General features: G+C 48.3%; 1 protein-coding gene across 2 annotated transcripts in view; it reads right to left on the reverse strand.

Moving 5' to 3' along the window:
- Positions 1-6,890: 6,890 nt before the first annotated feature.
- Positions 6,891-18,054, reverse strand: part of MEIS3 (Meis homeobox 3) — a 46,036-nt gene continuing 34,872 nt past the window's right edge. The window contains exons 8-12 of one of the 2 annotated variants that reach the window (XM_056845939.1): positions 17,794-17,939; positions 11,422-11,498; positions 9,352-9,410; positions 9,143-9,229; positions 6,891-6,951 (exon numbers count right to left, since the gene is read on the reverse strand). In XM_056845939.1, coding sequence (XP_056701917.1) covers positions 6,902-6,951; positions 9,143-9,229; positions 9,352-9,410; positions 11,422-11,498; positions 17,794-17,939 — 419 coding nt within the window. In that variant the 3' untranslated portion in view covers positions 6,891-6,901. Of the gene's footprint in view, positions 6,952-9,142; positions 9,233-9,351; positions 9,411-11,421; positions 11,499-17,793; positions 17,940-18,054 lie in introns of both variants that reach the window. The other variant, XM_056845938.1, reaches the window with a different exon arrangement.

The following is an 18,054-nucleotide window of genomic DNA, read 5'->3' on the forward strand; positions in this document are numbered from 1 at the left end:
CAACCATTGTTAGGTGGGGAGCCCGACCCCCTCCTCACGCTCCTGGAGATAGAACTTTTACCACACGTTACCGCAGCTACCGCTCTGAGGCTTGAAAGCGCACAGGCTCTCGCGGATAGGGAAGCTGCTGATGCGGCTAAGGCGGAGGCCGAAGCTCAAGCCGCAAGGGACAAGGAGCAGCAGTTGGCTGCAGATCGGGCGCGGACAGGCGGCCGCCCCAAAGACTCCAGACGGAGCGGTCCTCCGTTGGGTCTGTCGTTTTCCCCGGTATTTGCCCCGTCGGTCACGGCACAACGCGCACGCCGCCTCGCAGAACAACGCCAAGACTCCGGGGAGTCTGAGGAAGAGGACTTGTATGGGGACAGTTCTCAATGGGCCACAAGTTTTCGAACAAGCAAACCTCACCGTACAGGTGGCCCGGGAGAGGACGTTCACCTGTTACGAGCTCAGAATCGAGAGCTATCTGGCCGTGTAGATCAACTCCAGGAGCTAATGGAACGCTTGCTTCAGGACAACAGGCAGTTACAGCGGGCCCTGACAACCCCGGCACAACCCGTTCCACAGGGGGCCGCAGTACCGGTTCAGCAGGGAGTGCCAGCCCAGCCACCCGCCAATGTGCCTGTTCAACCCCTGGTACCCGGAGGACCCGTTTTACCTGCACCCGGGGCACCCGTGCAACCGGGCCAACCCATGCCCGGTCCTTGGAAACAACTCAAATTGAAAACTACTTACGATGGATCTCTTGAAACCCTGCCCTGTTTCTTGCATCAGGTAGACAGCTATATGCAGGAACAAGGACAATTCTTCCCTACAGAAGACAGCCGGGTTCGCTATGTGGCTTCCCTTTTGACAGGTAAAGCAGCCGACTGGATGGTCCTCCAGTTCGACACCCGATCCCGCTCTATCCGTTCCCTCAACAATTTCATGACTGCCTTATGGAGGAGGTTTGAGGATCCCTTTATGGGGGAACGAGCCAAAGCGGAGCTTCTACAATTGAGACAAGGCTCTACTCCAGTTCGAGAGTTTGCCGATGAATTCCAGAGACTAGCAAGCAGAATTGTGGACTGGCCCGAAGCCACCCTAATTCACCATTTCAGGGAAGCCTTACACCCTGACATTCTGAACTGGTCGTATATGCGGGGTGATCCCGACACCCTTGAGGATTGGATTCTATTAGCCGAGGAGGTGGAAAGCCGCCGGCGCTTTATTTCCCTCGTCCGCCAAAGAAACAAGGAGAAAAGCGTCCAAAAACCCCAGCCCAAGGCACCACTCCCCAATCCACGGAAGCCCGCACGTCCACCCCAGGATCGCGAAACACAGTTTCAAAGAGGAGCTTGCCTCACTTGTGGGGAACTGGGCCACTTTGCGGCAGTCTGCCCACATCTCCCTGAACTCTTTCGCCCCAGCATGGCAACCTGAGCTCGAGGACGACCTCAACGCAGAGGCACCGCGGCCACCCGCAGCGCAGCGCCGGGAAGACCCACACCCTCTGCACTTCACGTTGAGGACTCATCTAACCTTCCTACATCGAGTGACCCCGCCGGGTCCCGGATTACAAATCCCCATTGGGGGACAACTCTCCTTCTTCTGATGAAGAGAACCCATGGAATCCTCCAGCTTTGAACCTGGAAACCCCCCTTGATTTGTCAAAAAACGGCTCCGGTCTGTGGTGAGTGGAGCGTCTCCACAGACCCCTGCAGAATCTCCTGCTAAACCGAAAGCTCCCACCAAGGTGAAGGAAGTGGAAACCACCGTTTATGTGGACGCAGTTTTACAACACTATAAAGGTGGTCCCCAACTACCCGTTAAGGCACTCATTGACTACCCGTTAAGGCACTCATTGACTCTAATCAATGAGGCCACATTTGCAGCACTCAAAGTCAAGTCCGAGGCTTTACCAGCCCCCGTCCAATTTGCCCAAATGGACGGAAGCCATTTCAAGGGGGGCCCAGTTGATCATCGCACTACAGGGGTGGCGATGGGTATTGGCTCCCACTGGGAGCAAATAGACTTTACCATAGCCCCTATCCGATTTGAAGTGGTCCTGGGAATTAACTGGATTAAAGGTCATAGTCCCAGTATAGACTGGGAGACGAACACTATCTCCTTTGCCAACCCCAAATGCGATCAGCACCGACAGCAAGTTGCGGTGCTGTCTCCACCCGCTCCGGCATTAACCTCCGATGTCCCATCACCGCCGTCCCTACCTGATGTATACCAGGACTTTGCGGATGTCTTTAACATTAAAGAATGTGATGCCTTACCCCCCCACCGTGCCACTGTGCAATTGAGGTGGTGAAGGACTGCACATTAACCAAGAGTAAGATTTACCCTATGAGCGCTTCCGAGCTTTTTGGACAAAAACCTTGCCCGAGGGTTCATTCGCCCATCGAATGCTCCCAACTCAGCCCCCGCGTTTTTCGTCCGAAAAAAAGAGGGCGACCTGCACCTATGCATCGACTTCCGAAAGCTCAATGCAGTTACCCAAGCCAACGCCTACCCTATACCGCTGATTTTAGATATTTTGCGACAGTTGCAGGAGGGACGTATATTCTCCAAGTTGGACTTAGTAGAAGCCTACTACCGCGTCCGTATCCGCGAGGGAGACGAACCCCTCACTGCCTTCTCTAGCTGTTTTGGAATGTTTGAATTCCTTGTGATGCCTTTCGGGTTAAAAGGAGCCCCGGGGGTCTTCATGCAACTCATCAACAAAATCCTCCACGATTTACTGTACCGCGGGGTGGTAGTTTATTTAGATGACATTCTTATTTATTCAAAAACCATGGATGAGCATGTTGCTCTGGTCCGAGAAGTTCTGCAGCGCCTACGCAGTCACCAACTCTTTGCAAAGTTGGCTAAATGCGAATTTCATCAGAGCAAAATAACTTTCTTGGGATATATAATCTCCCACCATGGCCTTAGCATGGACCCGGCCAAGGTCCAATCCGTCCTCGATTGGACCCCTCCCTCCAACCGCAAGCAAGTACAACAGTTTCTAGGTTTTGCTAATTTCTATCGCGGGTTCATCCCTAACTTCGCCCAAGTGGCGCTGCCCATCACCGACCTTCTGAAAACAAAGGGTAAAGGAAGCTCTGCTACGTTACCCTCCGCTAAGATACTGTGGACTGATCAATGCCAGGCCGCTTTTGTAGCCCTCAAACGCCTTTTCACTTCGGAGCCCGTGCTACGGCACCCAGACCCGAATCAAATGTTCATTGTGCAAGTCGATGCCTCCGACGTGGCTATGGGAGGGGCCCTTCTCCAAAGAAGACCAGATGGTCTCCTTCACCCCTGTGCTTACTTCTCAAAGAAGATTGCGCACTCCCAATTGAACTGGCCCATTTGGGAGAAAGAAGCATCAGCCGTTCACCATGCACTTACTCTGTGGCGACAATTCCTGGAGGGGTCTAAAGTACCCTTTGAAGTCTGGACCGATCACAAAAATCTAGCTGCCCTCACGGGAACCCATAAATTGTCCGCGAAACAACAGCGTTGGGCAGATTTCTTTGCTCAGTTTCGTTTCGTCCTTAAGCATGTCCCTGGAAAACAAAACGTTCTCGCAGATGCTCTCTCCCGACTGCCTCAGTACCCGGTGAAACTCGATCGGCCAACAGACTCTTTATTTACGCCCGCGCAAAGAGAAGCCCTACCCGTGCTGGCTGTACAAACCCGATCCCAAACACTGCCCCCACAACGGAAGCACGCAGTAGCCGACGCACCAACTCCTCCAACCCAACCGGCCGCCAAGCCGCCTGCAGTCAGCGCACCACCGCACGTAAGCGCTTCCCCCTCGTCGACCCCCATATCTGCTCCTGCTTCCACCGTAAAAAAGGGGGGGTTCCCGTCTCCGAGTCTTTCTTAAATTCCCTTCGGGCACAATGCCTTATGGAATGCTCTGCTCAAACCCTGCCTCCCGATGTAATCGAACAAGGAGGTTGTTGGTACAAAGACTCAAAATTATACGTCCCCAAAACGCTCCGAAAAGAAGTCTTACATTTGGCTCATGGAGTAAAAACAGCTGGACACTTTGGGTTCCTAAAGACCCTTCACCTGTTGCGCAGGCAGTTCTGGTGGGGGGGAATGCGTTCTGACATTGACTCTTTTATTCGCAGCTGTCCTGTTTGTGCCACGGTCAAATGATCTCAAGGCAAACCCCCAGGACTACTGCAACCACTTGAAATACCCAGCAAACCCTGGGAAGTGATTGCTATGGATTTTATGACGGATCTCCCTCTCAGCGGGGGAAAAACTGTGTTATGGGTTATCACTGACTTATTTTCTAAGCAAATACATTTGGTTCCATGTGCGGGGATCCCCTCCGCTCAGAAGTTGGCCCGCCTCTTCGTGTCACATGTCTTTAGACTACATTCGTTTCCGCGCAAGATAATCTGTGACCGCGGAAGTAGTTTCGTTGCTAAGTTTTGGAAAGCTTTTCTCAAATTGGTGGGGGTGGAGCAAGGGTTGTCTAGTGCATACCATCCCCAAACGGATGGTCAAACTGAACGTGTCAATGCTGTACTCGAATGTTATTTGCGCTGTTATGTCAATTACCACCAGGATGACTGGGTAGAACTGTTGCCTTTTGCAGAATATGCCTACAATAATGCTGTACATCAGTCCACAGGTTTCAGCCCGTTTTATGCGGTGTATGGACAGGACTTCGGTCCTATCACCCCTGTAGAAGGATCAGAGGGGGAGGGGGATACCGACATTGCCTCATGTGCACACACCCTCCGTACAACATGGCCCTGGCTGATTAGCAACCTGGACCGAGCCAAGCGCAAATACAAGGCGCAGGCTGACAAGCATCGTTCCCCAAGTATGGACCTACAAGTGGGTGACCTGGTATACCTTTCCACCAAGAATCTGCGCTCCACCCGTCCTTGCCATAAGTTCAGTGCTAAATACATTGGCCCATTTCCCATCACCCGCCTCATAAATCCTGTCACGGTGGAACTGTCTCTCCCCAAAACTCTGAGGCGTGTGCACCCCGTTTTCCATGTCAGCCTTCTAAAGCCCCATGTTGCTTCCCCACAATGGCACCCGGAGCCGCCTCCTGAACAACCCATAATGGTGGGGGGGGGGGGAAAGGAACATTTTGAAGTCTCCAAAATCCTGGATTCCCGCATACACCATGGGGCCTTGCAATACCTGATCCGCTGGAAACACTTCCCCCCTGCCTATGACGAGTGGGTTCGCGCACGAGATGTCTCCGCCCCCAAACTCGTCAACGCCTTTCACGATGCCTACCCAGACAGACAAGCCCCCTTGCCGGATGGGAGGGGGACTTAAGGGGAGCAGGATGTCAGGCTGTTATCTCGGTTTAGATGTTTCCTTTCATTTCTCTGCTGAACCGTCCAGACTCAAGGACGGCTACACATACCAAAGCCTGGGAACGCCACTCCTGGGAAATAATGCTCTGTTTATGCTTTGTAATCTCCCGCCGTTTCTCTGCCTTATATTTCCAAATAACGGGCAAGACAAGCCATAGCTGTCATCTTGCCTTTCATGCACTGTATTGCCTATTTGACCAGTAAAGCCATCTGCTTGGAATCTGATTGTCTCTGTGGTGATTTCTGGTTCGATGGGTCAAGAGCTGACACATGTCTGGACCCATCATGGCTGTTTCACCCAAGTTGTCTTCTTCTATTTTCTCCAAACCTGAGAAATTCTCTTCTCTCTTTCCCACCCGTAGAAAAATTAAGCAAACTTTTCCCTAATGCTGAACAAAGGGGGGGTAGGGGTGGAAATGACACAAGATGGCCAAAATTGATTGGTTTTGGTTTTCTTTTCTCGAATTATTCTCTTTTTAAAAAACAAAAAAACAAACAAGCACATAAAAACAAGAACCCCGAAAAAGGAAAATAAAATGTACAATTTAATTTACTTCCCCTTTCTGAGCATCAACATCAATAATTAATTAATAATTAAAACATCCAGGGGGGAAAAAGAAGAGTGTGGGGGGGAAATAAAACCATCCTGTCTGGAAAGTTATCTTATTTGGGGAAGAAGTCCATAGTGGGAAGGTGGGGGTGGGAGACAGCTGTGCCCAAGGGTGGCTTTTGCCTCTGAGCTGGTGGTTGGATCCTACAAATGTGTGTCTATTTGTGTGGTGAAAAGTTATAAAGCACAACTCAACAAATCAAAAGTTAACCACTCTGGCCTCTCCCTCCCCGAATCTACTTTCCAGATGAACGGTGCTGTCCATCTCCTTCCCTCTCTTTACATTCGGGGGGAGAGCAATCAGTTTCCATCAATATCCAGTATGTGTATCATGATCCATCAATTGGTCCCGAAACCTCGACAGACGAGAGCTGCTGGAGATTCGGAACTTTGGAAGTCTTGCTACTTGTTGGGAAGGTCCTTCTTTTAGAAAAGGAGTGGGAGAGAAGAGACAGCCGGTGGAGGGAAGGGCAATAACATGGAATGTTCTGTCCATGCTTGGTCCGTCTTGGGGGGTGGGTCGCTTCCTCTCGTCGTTGTGGCAGTGCAACGTGGCTGGAGGGAGTGGAATGGGGAGGGAGGACACTTGGTGGCACGTTCAGCGGAGGGGAAAGTGGGAGAAAGGACACGCCGGGCTCCCAACGTGCTGCGAGTCTCGTGCCCGTCAACCTGGGAGGGTGTGTTGTCCAGCACACCCGGCCTAGCCTGGATTCCTGCAGGAAACAAAGGATGCAAGTAGCCAATGAATGACGGGATGGTCGGTTCACCTGACCAAATGAGCATGCGCGTCGGACAGATCCACAAATCGATCAGCTGAAGCCTGTTGGTTTCAACACACGTTCAGCTTCAATTCAACTCGTTTTCCAAAACACTTTGCTCAGGTTGTCTGGACCAAGAGCCCCAATGCGCTCCCACGGTACTCACTTTCCCACTGGCATCAGAAGTGAGAGGTCAGGGCTTACATGTAGTGCCATTGGCCCTCCATTCCCATCGCCATTCCCATTGGTCCTAGAAACCAAGGAGAAAAGAATGATAAAGAAAAGAAGAAAAGAATGATATTAGGATAAAAGAATGATAATAGCCCAGAGCATAAGAATCTTGAGTTGCCGCCTACCTGACCCTAGTTCTATTTCGTATACGTGGAGATCAGCTTCTGACTGCTGATTCACGCATATCTGAATTTTTCTCTCGGGTGTGTGTGTGTGGAGGGGGGGGTGCTACGGCAAGTCAGAATTTCTGCCATGTCAACGAATCCCAAATGAATATTCGTACATTTTCAAAAGAGGCTAAATTTTCTGCCCCTTGGAAGCAGCCATTTGGAAGTAAAAATTCAGTGTTTTTATTTCAGGAGGTAAAAATTAAACCTCATCATTTGGAATGCTTTCAGACTGGTTTTGGAGATTATTATACGGTCATGAGAATTTGGGGGAAAGAGTTGAAAGAATGCTTCTGTGGAGTCCCATTCATTTCCATGCCACGCCACCCCAATTTATTTAAACAATTTCTACTCTACTCTCTCTTTCCCAGAGGCACTTGTGGTGGATTATATATAATTAAAAAACATACCATACAAATTATAATTGTATATTTAAAATCACAATTTTAAAAACATCTGGGTAAACAAAATGTGTTTAGCTGATGCCCCTGTCCTCTTAAGGAGTTTTCAAGGGTCAACTCATCAATATATTTAATTTTCATTTAATATATTTGTATACAAGTTTTAGATCTGTCTACCTCTTTCCCGAGTATCTCAGGGCCCATCAAGGGATATACATGCATGTGTGAACTGACCCTGCCGTGGTTTGTTCATGGCTGAGGTGAGTTTGAAACTGGGAATGTTCTAGCTCTTACATTTAAACGATTATTCTTGAAGCATTCTAGAATTCTGTGTACTTTACATATATCATTTTGTCCTAATTCTTGTATCTGCCTCATAAAGCAGGCCAGTATTAGTAACCCCATATTGCGGATGGGGAGGGGGAGTTAAGGCAGGAAGAGGGAGGGGCTTCCCTAAGGGCACCAAATGACGTCATAGTTGAGAGGACACTTGAGCTGGCAGATTCACAGCTCCTTCTGTGAACGACTACACTACGACAACGCTTAGAAAGATCACCCGTCAAATCACACTGAAGAGGGAGTTGAGGTTTTTTGGCAGTTTGTAACATAGATGTGTCTTGTGAACACCAATTTTCACAATGCTAAACCAAGGTGCCTCTCCAAGGGCTCCAAATTTCCTGATTTAGAACAAGGACTATTGTGAAGATTGGCATTTTCAAGAGACGTCAATGCTACGAACTTCAAAAACAGGTCTAGCATTCTCTGCTTTACCTCAAGAAATCACAGGTCTGTAGGGGGATCGTCCAATAGTCCACCCCTTCACAAAACTATAATTCCTGGGAGCCTGTGGAGAAAGCTGTGATGGCTGACCACTTCCTCAGTGGAACAGGCTTCCTCAGGAGGTGGTAAGCTCTCCTTCCCTGGAGGTTTTTAAGCAGAGGCTAGATGGCCATCTGTCAGCAATGCTGATTTTATGACCTTAGGCAGCTCATGAGAGGGAGGGCATCTTGGCCATCTTCTGGGCAAGGTGTAGGGGTCACTGGGGGTGTGGGGGGGAGCTAGTTTGGAATTTCCTGCATTGTGCAGGGGGTTGGACTAGATGACCCTGGTGGTCCTTCCAACTCTATGATTCCATGAAAACGATGTTGAAGTTCTCGCAAAAACTGGTTGGTTTCAAATTTCTGAACCTAACCCTGATCCTTCCCAGTTTGATCTGCCTAGGGAGGAACCATACCCTTAGTCATCTGGCACGAACCCTATGAGTGTTGGAGAGGACTGGGAAGCCACAGCATGCGCGCAGTTGACCGTAGCCTCCCATACCGTAGCCTCCCATCAGATCTGCTAGGCCTCACTGCCAGCCAAGAGCAACATCCTAGAGGGCATCTAAAACTTGTACCACCAGGATGGATCAGCAACGGAAGGCCAGCTGTCCTTGGAAGGGAAGTTCATATCCTGTCTCTGATCAGAACTTCACCCCAAAGAAGCTTCCAAAGAACTCCTGAACACATGGAACTCTAGAAAAATGGAGTGGGTCTCAAGGGAGAAGACATCTTCCTAGGAAAGCAGCTTTCTGCACTGACACACAGTCAGTCCCATTTATGCCCATTCATCCTCTGGTCCCTTGATTTTGGTCCCCATTTACCTGGGGGGCGGATCGTCATGTGCTGTTGCCCATCCATACCGTAGCCTCCCATTGGCTGCCCGTCAGGGCTATATGGCGCTCCCTGACCTACTTGGAAGAAAGGGAAGCAGAGCCAAGCATGAGGAAGAGACACAAGTAGCCCCCCCACAGCCCCCTCCTCCACCAATACCCTGCTCTCCCTCTCCATGGCGAGACCCCACCTCCCATACCTGTACGATTTGATTGGTCAATCATGGGCTGAACTATACGCCTCCTAGCATTAATAAACCTACAAGAGACAAGAGGAGAGAAGCAAGTTCTGGGTGTGGGTTTTATTTATTTGAAAAATTTACATGCCGCCTCTGCAGAAAATCTTCTAAAAGCAGTTTATGAAATTTTGGGTGGTTTTTTTTCTTTAATGCTCAGACGTACCACAAAAAAATGAAACCCCACCAGATTAAAAAGCAGCAGCATAAAAACATGAAAAGCATTCATACTGTTTTGGATCGTAGCAGCTCTCAGAAATCCCACCTGTTTCTTTCTCCTGTCTGTCTGTCAAATCCCCTCTAAGAACATCAGAAAAGTTCTGCTGGAGCTGATCAAAAGTCCAGGGTCCCATTCCTGAAAGCAGTCCACCAGATATTTCTGGATACTCCCAGCATAGAGGGGATGCCCACACCAGTATCTTATTCCCAGAGGTATACTGCCATCATGCGTGGAAGTTGTACTTAGCTATATACAAGTCCAAGGAATTTAGCTTGTCTACGAACAAAATGTAGATATCCTTGAGACAATGTTTCGACTTTTTTTTCATGCCTAATATCTTGCAGGTACAGTTACAAAATCTGGGCTGAAAAATGACAAATTTCCAAGCACGCAAAGTTTGAGAGCCAGGCTTGAGGAAACCATCCCCCTTCTGCTCAGATGTGCAGAGTCTGCAGAGCAACGGTGCTCCATCTGTCTTCCACAGCAACCCATTTCCAACAGTGACTACCCAGTTGCTTCGGGGTAGCCCACAAGCATGGCAGAAAGGCGGCAACAGCCTTTCCCGTTATCTGTTCCCAACTACGCACATCCCAAGGTAGACTTCCCCTGAGTATGGAGATTCTATTTTGCCAGTAAGGCTACTGATAGACTAGTCTTCCTCCATGAGCCCTTTTAAAAAGCCAACTAGTGGTCGTCAATGCATTCCTGTGGCAGTTAATTTCATACATGTGAAACAGAACTTTTCATCATATGTCCTGTTGCAGTTCCCAGGTTCTGCAGAACTACAATGCAAAATGTAACCAGCTTGATTTTCTGCCCCTAAGCAATTTTCCTCCAGTCTAATCAAGTTTATTACATTCTGCATTGTACTTTTGCAACCTGGCTCCTTTCTTTGCAACACCCCTCCCACCTTTAGACTGGGATATAAGGACTAAGGGATCTCCATACCGACTCGTATCTGACAAAGAGAGTTTTGACTCGCGAAAGCTCATACCCTGAAAACCTTGTTAGTCTCTAAGGTGTTACTGGACTCAAATCTAGCTCTTCTACTGCAGGTTGACACCATTACCCTCCAAAATATGAACAGCAAATCATCGGGATTATGTTGGAAATGTCATAAAATCAGAGGCACTTTCTATCACTGCTGGTGGACATTTGAATCCGTCCAGAAATTTTGGAAAAAAATACACACGAATTTGGAAGGCATCTTGGGACAAAGCATAGAATATGACCCCAAACTTTTCCTTTTGAACAAGACACCAGACAAACCGGATAAGGATAAACAGGATATAACAAAATATCTAGCAACAGCGGCAAGAGTTGTATTGGCGTCAATTTGGAAAACAAATAATATTCCAAAAATCCAAACATGGATAGATAAATCTCTAGAATACATAACGATGGCACAACTAACGGAATTGATGAAAGACAACATACAAGGACAACATCAAGAGAAATGGAAACCTTTTTATGATTACATTAAAACTAATAGTTAATAGGATCATTTAAACTAAGTTACTAGCTAGATAAGAATATTAATTTGTTCATATGACAATAATATGGAATAATGTGCTATACCTGATAGAGGGGTAGATCGTTTTATATGTAAACAAAGTGACATCGAACTAATATTATTTTCCTTTCCCTTTTTTCTCCCCTGTATATATATTTAATAATGAAAAATAAAAATAATAATAATAAAAATGAACCTCCTGTGGTATCCCCTTAACTTAATTTCCCCCTAAATTAACAAGGCTTCACAGGATTGGGTATTCAGCAAGACCTCTCCTCTGGGTCCCCACTGCGATTCTTACCAGTTATTCACTTGCAAAATCGTCAGTCCCGTATCTTGAGCCAACTGCTTCTTCTGTTCTTCCGAGGGATAAGGATGCTGTGGGAGAGGAGAGAAAAGAGAGAAATGAATGAGGTCAAAATGTGATCGAGTTTGCTTGGAGGAACATTCTGGAGCCATCCTGGGACCATGTCAGAAAAACAAAATGAATTCTTGATAGAATGGAGGTAAACAATGTTGCTGGTAATGTATTACAAGAAAACTTGACTGTGATGAATGCAGGGAGAAAAAAAAAGCAGAGAAGGAAATATTTGTGGGAAGCATCCTCCAGGAGTCATCCCTAAATCCCATGGGTGAAGATTCTGGATCTGTGTGAGTCCCCTTATTTACTGGCTTTATTTATATCCCACCCAAAGCGGCTTACATTGTTCTTCTCTCCTCCTTTTTATCATTATAACAACCCTGTAAAGTAGGTTAGGCTGAAAGTATGTGACTGGCCCAAGGTCACCCAGCAAGCTTCAAATCTTGGTCCACTACACCATGCTGGACTCCATAGTGAGAAAGGATTCACTCCCTTGATTCCTTCCGTCATGGGCCTCCAGGAGCAAAAAGCTCCGCTGGGAAAACAGCCACGTGCTTCTGTGGATTTGCCACAGGATCTAACCACAGAACAGCCCCCAAAGCCATGTTAAAATGTGCAGATCCCCAATGAGAGCTCTGATCTGAAACCTTAAAAAACAAAACAGGAAGAGTCTACGCTAATTCAGAGCCCCCACACACAATATACACCCCCACCCCCCGCTTCCTCAGGTCAAGTCCACAGTGACCTACTAGCAGGACTGCTTCTGGGAACCATTTTAACTACTTCTGTCTAGTCAAGATGAAAACATCTGGCTGAAGAATTTATATGTGTGTGCGTGTGTCCGTCCCATCTCATCTTTGTCAACAGTACAATTTCCTTCTGGATTCACTCAATCTTCCAGCATTGATGAAGAAATCTTGGGGGAGAATTAGGGGAATAACATATCTGTTCGTGTGTGTGTTTCCATGCACAAGACAGAGGAAAGCCCTAGACCAGGGGTGTCAAACTCAATTGTTACAAGGGCCAGATATGACATAAATGTCACTCGATCAGGCCGGGCCAAGCCTCACCAGCCCAGATCAAGAGTGGGGGGTGGCTGCCTCAGTGGCTCACAGATCAGATAAGAGCTCTCAAGGGGCCAGATCCGGCCCTTGGGCCATATGTTTGACACCTCTGCCCTAGATCCCTTGGGATGGAAACGCTGGCCTTCCTCTCTCAAGAGGAAACCTGCACAATGTCAACCTGGGACCATTACAAGGTCAACCCAGGAGACACCAAGTCGAAACATCCCCCCAAACACTCTTTGGGAATTCCTTGAGTATCTAGCTATAGGACTGGATACCAAAGAGATGGCCGGTTATATCAAATCCATGTGCAGACACCAACACCGCTTGCCACTGTAGCCCCAAGTAGATCTCTGAGTCTTTTTTTCTGGAGGCCCTGTTCTGAAGACCAGCTAAAGTCTCTCATGGACCATACCACTGGCCTGTTCCATCTTTAGTTTTCTTCTGGACTCCCTTCTCTTGACTTCAGTTTCCCTACTGTTCCCAACTAGGGTTGCCAACTCTGGGTTGGGAAATCCCTGGAGAATTGGGGGGGGGGAGCCTGGGGAGGACAGGGTTTGGGGAGGGGAGGATGCTCAGCGGAGTATAATGCCATAGAGTCCAGCCATTCTCTCCAGGGGAACTGAGTTTTGGTCATGTGGAGATCAATTGTAATAGTGGGAGATCTCTAGGTACCACCTGGAGGTTGGCAGCCCTACAAGAATGGACTCTGCAAGGAGCTCAAGTCCCCATTTGGGGAATTACCTTTCTTTTCTCTGCCTGTGACGACTGAAGACAATATCCTTTTCTTCCCAGGGCTTTCCAAGCAGATGTTTTGATATACCAGCCCCCCTTTCCCTTCTGTCTTCATTGGGTGGGGATGTGATAACGGTTCCCCTCCCCCCACACCCCAGCCTTTAAGCTGCCAGCCCTGGATGATGGATGAACCAGGGCTGTTGCCCATAGGGGGCTCCGACTCTTGACAGCCCAGTGACGGATGGTCCAAGGTCTCCCCTGGCCTCCCGGGTCATGCAGAGAGAACAGGACGACGGCTACGCAGCCCGATTGGAAGGCCTAAAGAATACGCTCTGGGTCTTGAAAACAATGGCATCGCTAACCCAGTTGAGCTTATTTGAAACCGGTAGTAGGAGAAAATCAATGCCACAGATGCTCCAAATCCCTCTTGGACAGGGACTGCCCCAAATTTCGAATACATCACTATTGCGCCTTTTAAAGATCAGCAAAACCATTGCTGATGCAATAACTTGAATTTCCTGACTGATCATTCAATGGCACAATCATCCTATTTCTGGGAACGTGGAGGAACAGACTCCCATAAAAGAGCAGAGATCTGTACCGCAAACTTACACCAGTTTTCATATTTCTTTAACTGCTAGGGGCCATGGCTCAGTGGCAGGGCACCTGTTTTACATGTAGAAGGTCTCAGGTTCAATTCCTTCACTTAAAAATCTTCAAATTGGGAAAAGACCTTTCACTGCCCGAGACCCTGGGCAAAGTTGCCACCAGTATGAAGAGGAGACAATACCCTGATATGTGAGCAGATGGTGTGATTCCGTGCAAAGCAAGGGTTCCTATGTTATGACCAAGGGGCAGAAAGACCTAATTGGTTCAAGCGTCCAATCTGCTGTGGGCACCCTAGATGTTAGCAGAGGTGGTCTTATCTATGGGGCAGCCTGGGCAATAGCCTAGGGTTCCACAATGGGTGGGCCCCTTACAGCTGGTGGGATTGATAGAAAATGGTGGGAAATTGAACAAAGTCAAAATACAAACTGTGGTGCATTGTTGAAAGGACGCACATAGTGGACACTTTAGTTTTGTCCAGGGTGGGTTGGGTGGGAATAAATGGGGTGTGGTTGGGCCCCATCTTTGACTTTCCCCACAGGACCTCAGCATGGGTTCCCCATCAATATCTGAAAGCAAACTGGGTCCCAACATAGTGTGACCAAGAAACAGCGGTGGGACTAGGCAGATAGGAGATTATTTGTGAATCTCTGGTGATCTCCTGTATGTTCTCCTAGATATGGTGGCCAATCACCTCTACGGGTAAAAAGGAAAAAGCTACCAGAGAGGATGCCCTAATCTAGATGGCCCTGGCTAGCTGGATCTTGTCAGATCTTGGAAGCTAAGCAGGGTTGGCCCCGGTTAGTATTTGGATGGGAGACCACCAAGCAATATCAGGGTCGCTGCGAGGAGGCAGGCAATGGCAAACTACCTGTTTGTCTCTTGCTTGGAAAACCCTATGAGGGGTTGCCATAAGCCAGCCGTGGCTTGACAGCACTTTACACACACATACAAACACACAGCAGAGAGGATGCTGCTCTCAGTTGGGGGACGGGGCCCAAATGGTGAGACGTCTCTGACTGCAGAGGCAAGACCAACACCGCGTGTGTGCGCCTTCCATTCATGCGCCTATCACAATGACCAGCATGTGGGACTCAAGGAACTTCCTTGGCAAGTATCTGACAAAGGGAGCATTGACTGTTGAAAGCTCATGCTCCCAAAAATCCTGTCGGTCTCTAAGGTGCTACTGGTCTCGAATCTAGGAACAAGCTAGGAAACATGATTTGAAACCCCAATGGAAAAAAAAACAGTCCCAATCTGCTGCTGCGTAAGCTTCTGTCCTAGCCCCCATACCTTTAGCATCACACAAGGCAGGGGAGAGAGAGGGCCAGGCTCTTCCAAGAATCATTTGGCTTCCTCTACATCACCCCCCCCCCCGCAATGCCTCTTGAGCTGGGCAAGACTCAGCTTAGCCGTCAGTTCCCTCCTCCCACCCCTCTCCCTGCCAATGTGTTCAGGGTAATTGGCTAGAATTGATTACCCTTCACCAGCCTCTAATAGCTTTATAGCTCCTTCAATTAGCCACTAATTGGCCAGCGCTCATTAACTCGCCTTTGTTTAACTAACCAGGGAGAGGCCCTGCCTAATTGCCTGGCAGGGCTGCGGGCAGGCAAGGAGGAGAGAGGGATGTCAGGGTGGCAGCCATGGAAGGATGCCCGTCACTCGCAAGCTGTCCGCTCACCGTTCCAAAAACCGGCACAAGTAAAGAGCTGTGGACCCCTGAACCCCACTGGAACCCCTGCCCTTGCGGCAAAGAGCTTCACAGGCAGGAGTCAGTGGCCACAGCATCCCCCAAACTCTTGGGAGAGATTATGTGCATCGCCATGTTGCAAATCTAAGTCATTCAGAGCCGGCTGCCATCCGGTTTCACTGTCACAGTTTCCCTCTCGGAATTGTCGCCTGGTGCTGAGAAGCTGCAGTTAAAGGCAACTTGTCAAAGATCAGCTTCTAGGATATACTTGCAAGGATGCCAGACAGCTACGGCTCAAGGGCTGGGCCTGGCAGGTGCCAGGGCAGGAGACGGTGGCAGTAGCTTACGAACACCCCTTTGAATTGAAGATAGTTTCAGAGTGCAGCCGTGTTGGTCTGCAGTAGAACCGCTCAAATTGAGCTGGTAGCACCTTGGAGACCAAACAGATTTGGGGTGGGGTGGGGTGGGGTATGAGCTTTTGAGAGGCAAAGCTCTCTTCATCAGATATCTAACAGTGGAAGAGGTAAGTGCAGCGAATAAAAGCTGTTCCACGATTCCTTGGCTCAGAGATCAAATGTCGAACCAGTTTTCAATTTGTAGTGTAGGCTGTGGGTGTGCCATTATAGTGCATCTCATCCTGTAGCATGCGAACTCATGCAAGTGCCTTTGGCTGAATCAGGCTGTTAGTCCATTAAGGTCAATACTGTCTATTCAGACTGGCAGTGGCTCTCCAGAATCTTGGGAAGAGGTCTTTTGCATCACCTGCTCCCAGATCCTTGTAACTGGAAATGTGGGGATTGAATCAGGGACCTTCTGCATGCCAAGCAGAGGCTCTACCACTTTGCCAAGGCCCCTCCCAGATCCGGGTGCTTTGGGCCAGTCTCTTTTGCCCTGCCGCCCCCCATCAGCTCTTGCTCTCACCTTCCAGGGCCCCCGTTCCTCCTGCCATCGTTGAGAGCCCTTCCCCTTATCTATTTCTTTAATTCATTGATACCCTCCTTTCTCCCCAATACAATATTATTGCAATACAATATTATTGCAAGTGGCCTTGAATCTGGTAAGTTGGATTTGTTTCCCCACTCCTACACATGAAGCCAGCTGGGTGACCTTGGGTTAGTCACAGTTCTCTCAGCCCCACCTTCCTCAAAGGGTGTCTGTTGTGGGGAGGGGAAGGGAAGGTGATCATAAGCCGGTTTGAGTCTCGCTTAAGTGGTAGATAAAGTCAGCATATAAAAACCAACTCTTCTTCTTCTAAACAAAACTGACCTCTCACTGGCTGGCAGTAGTTCTCTAGGATCTCGTCATCCTTTGGACCAGTGGACCCGTGGATCAGGGCCCTTAGGTAGGGCTGTGGAGTCTCATTTGCTGGGTCTCAAGCCAGTTTAATGCCATTTGGGGGGGGGCTGTTTGTGGGAAGGACTTGCTCCACCCATGATCACATGAAGCCGGCCATGTAGTGAATCAGAGCTAAGCCCATCAAGGTCAGTATTGAACCTGGGACCTTCTGCATGAGAAGAAGAGGCTCTGCCAGTGAGCCATGACCCCTCTCCACTCCTAGCACACATGCATAATGAACAAGGGCTTTCACTAAGGGCTTTCCACCTTTCACTAAGAATGTTGAGGCCGGGACACGTTGTATTGGAAAGGATTCCATCTTATGGAAGAGTAGAAGAATAAGAATGTAGGAATGATAGAGAAAAGTTTGATTTTTTAGTTGTAAGAATAATTTTAAATTTTTTTTGTATATGTAGCTAGAGAACAGGCTGTCATTTCTTAACTAGATTTATATTCAATACAAACGAAAATGGAAATATCTTTTTGTCTCTGTGTTTGTTTGTTTCATTTTTTCCTTTTTGTTTATTGTAATTTTGTTAACAATAAATTTAATAAAATGCTCTAAAAAAAAAAGAAAGAAAAAGGAAAGGCACCAGTCCTTGGTTTATCCCCCCCATAAGGTGTAACTCCCAATGCTTGGTTTATAGTTCTGATCTCTGGCCCTCTAGCGCTACTGCCCACTGTCCATCTCTTGACCTCAGTGAGGTCATAACTTTGACTGGCCCTCTTCCTGTCACTTGCCTCTGGTGCCATGTGACATCCTGTCATGTGATTCAGAGTTTACAGCTTAGAGGGTTTCAGGACAGGAAAGCATGAAGGACACTACTCTAGAGTCCACATCCATCTCTCAAACTGACGGCCCTCAAAGATGCAGGTTCTTACCGACAAATGTTGAAACAGCCACGCTCGCATAATATTCGTGGCCACTTTGGGGAAGATCCCTCGCTTCTTGTTCCGTTTTTTGTCTCGGTCCAAGTCGTCGTCGTCTCCCGTGCTGGGGGAAGCCACGCTGTTATCTAGACAGTCCCCTAGAGGGAAACAAAGAAGGAAAGGGGAGAGAAAACCCTATTAGGAGAAGGCAGAAAGGCTACCATCCTTCAAGTACACAGGTGGTTGGAAGTCATACTTAATATAGTCACTAGA

The sequence above is a fragment of the Euleptes europaea genome, chromosome 3 (assembly GCF_029931775.1).
Source record: "Euleptes europaea isolate rEulEur1 chromosome 3, rEulEur1.hap1, whole genome shotgun sequence".
NCBI lineage: Eukaryota > Metazoa > Chordata > Lepidosauria > Squamata > Sphaerodactylidae > Euleptes > Euleptes europaea.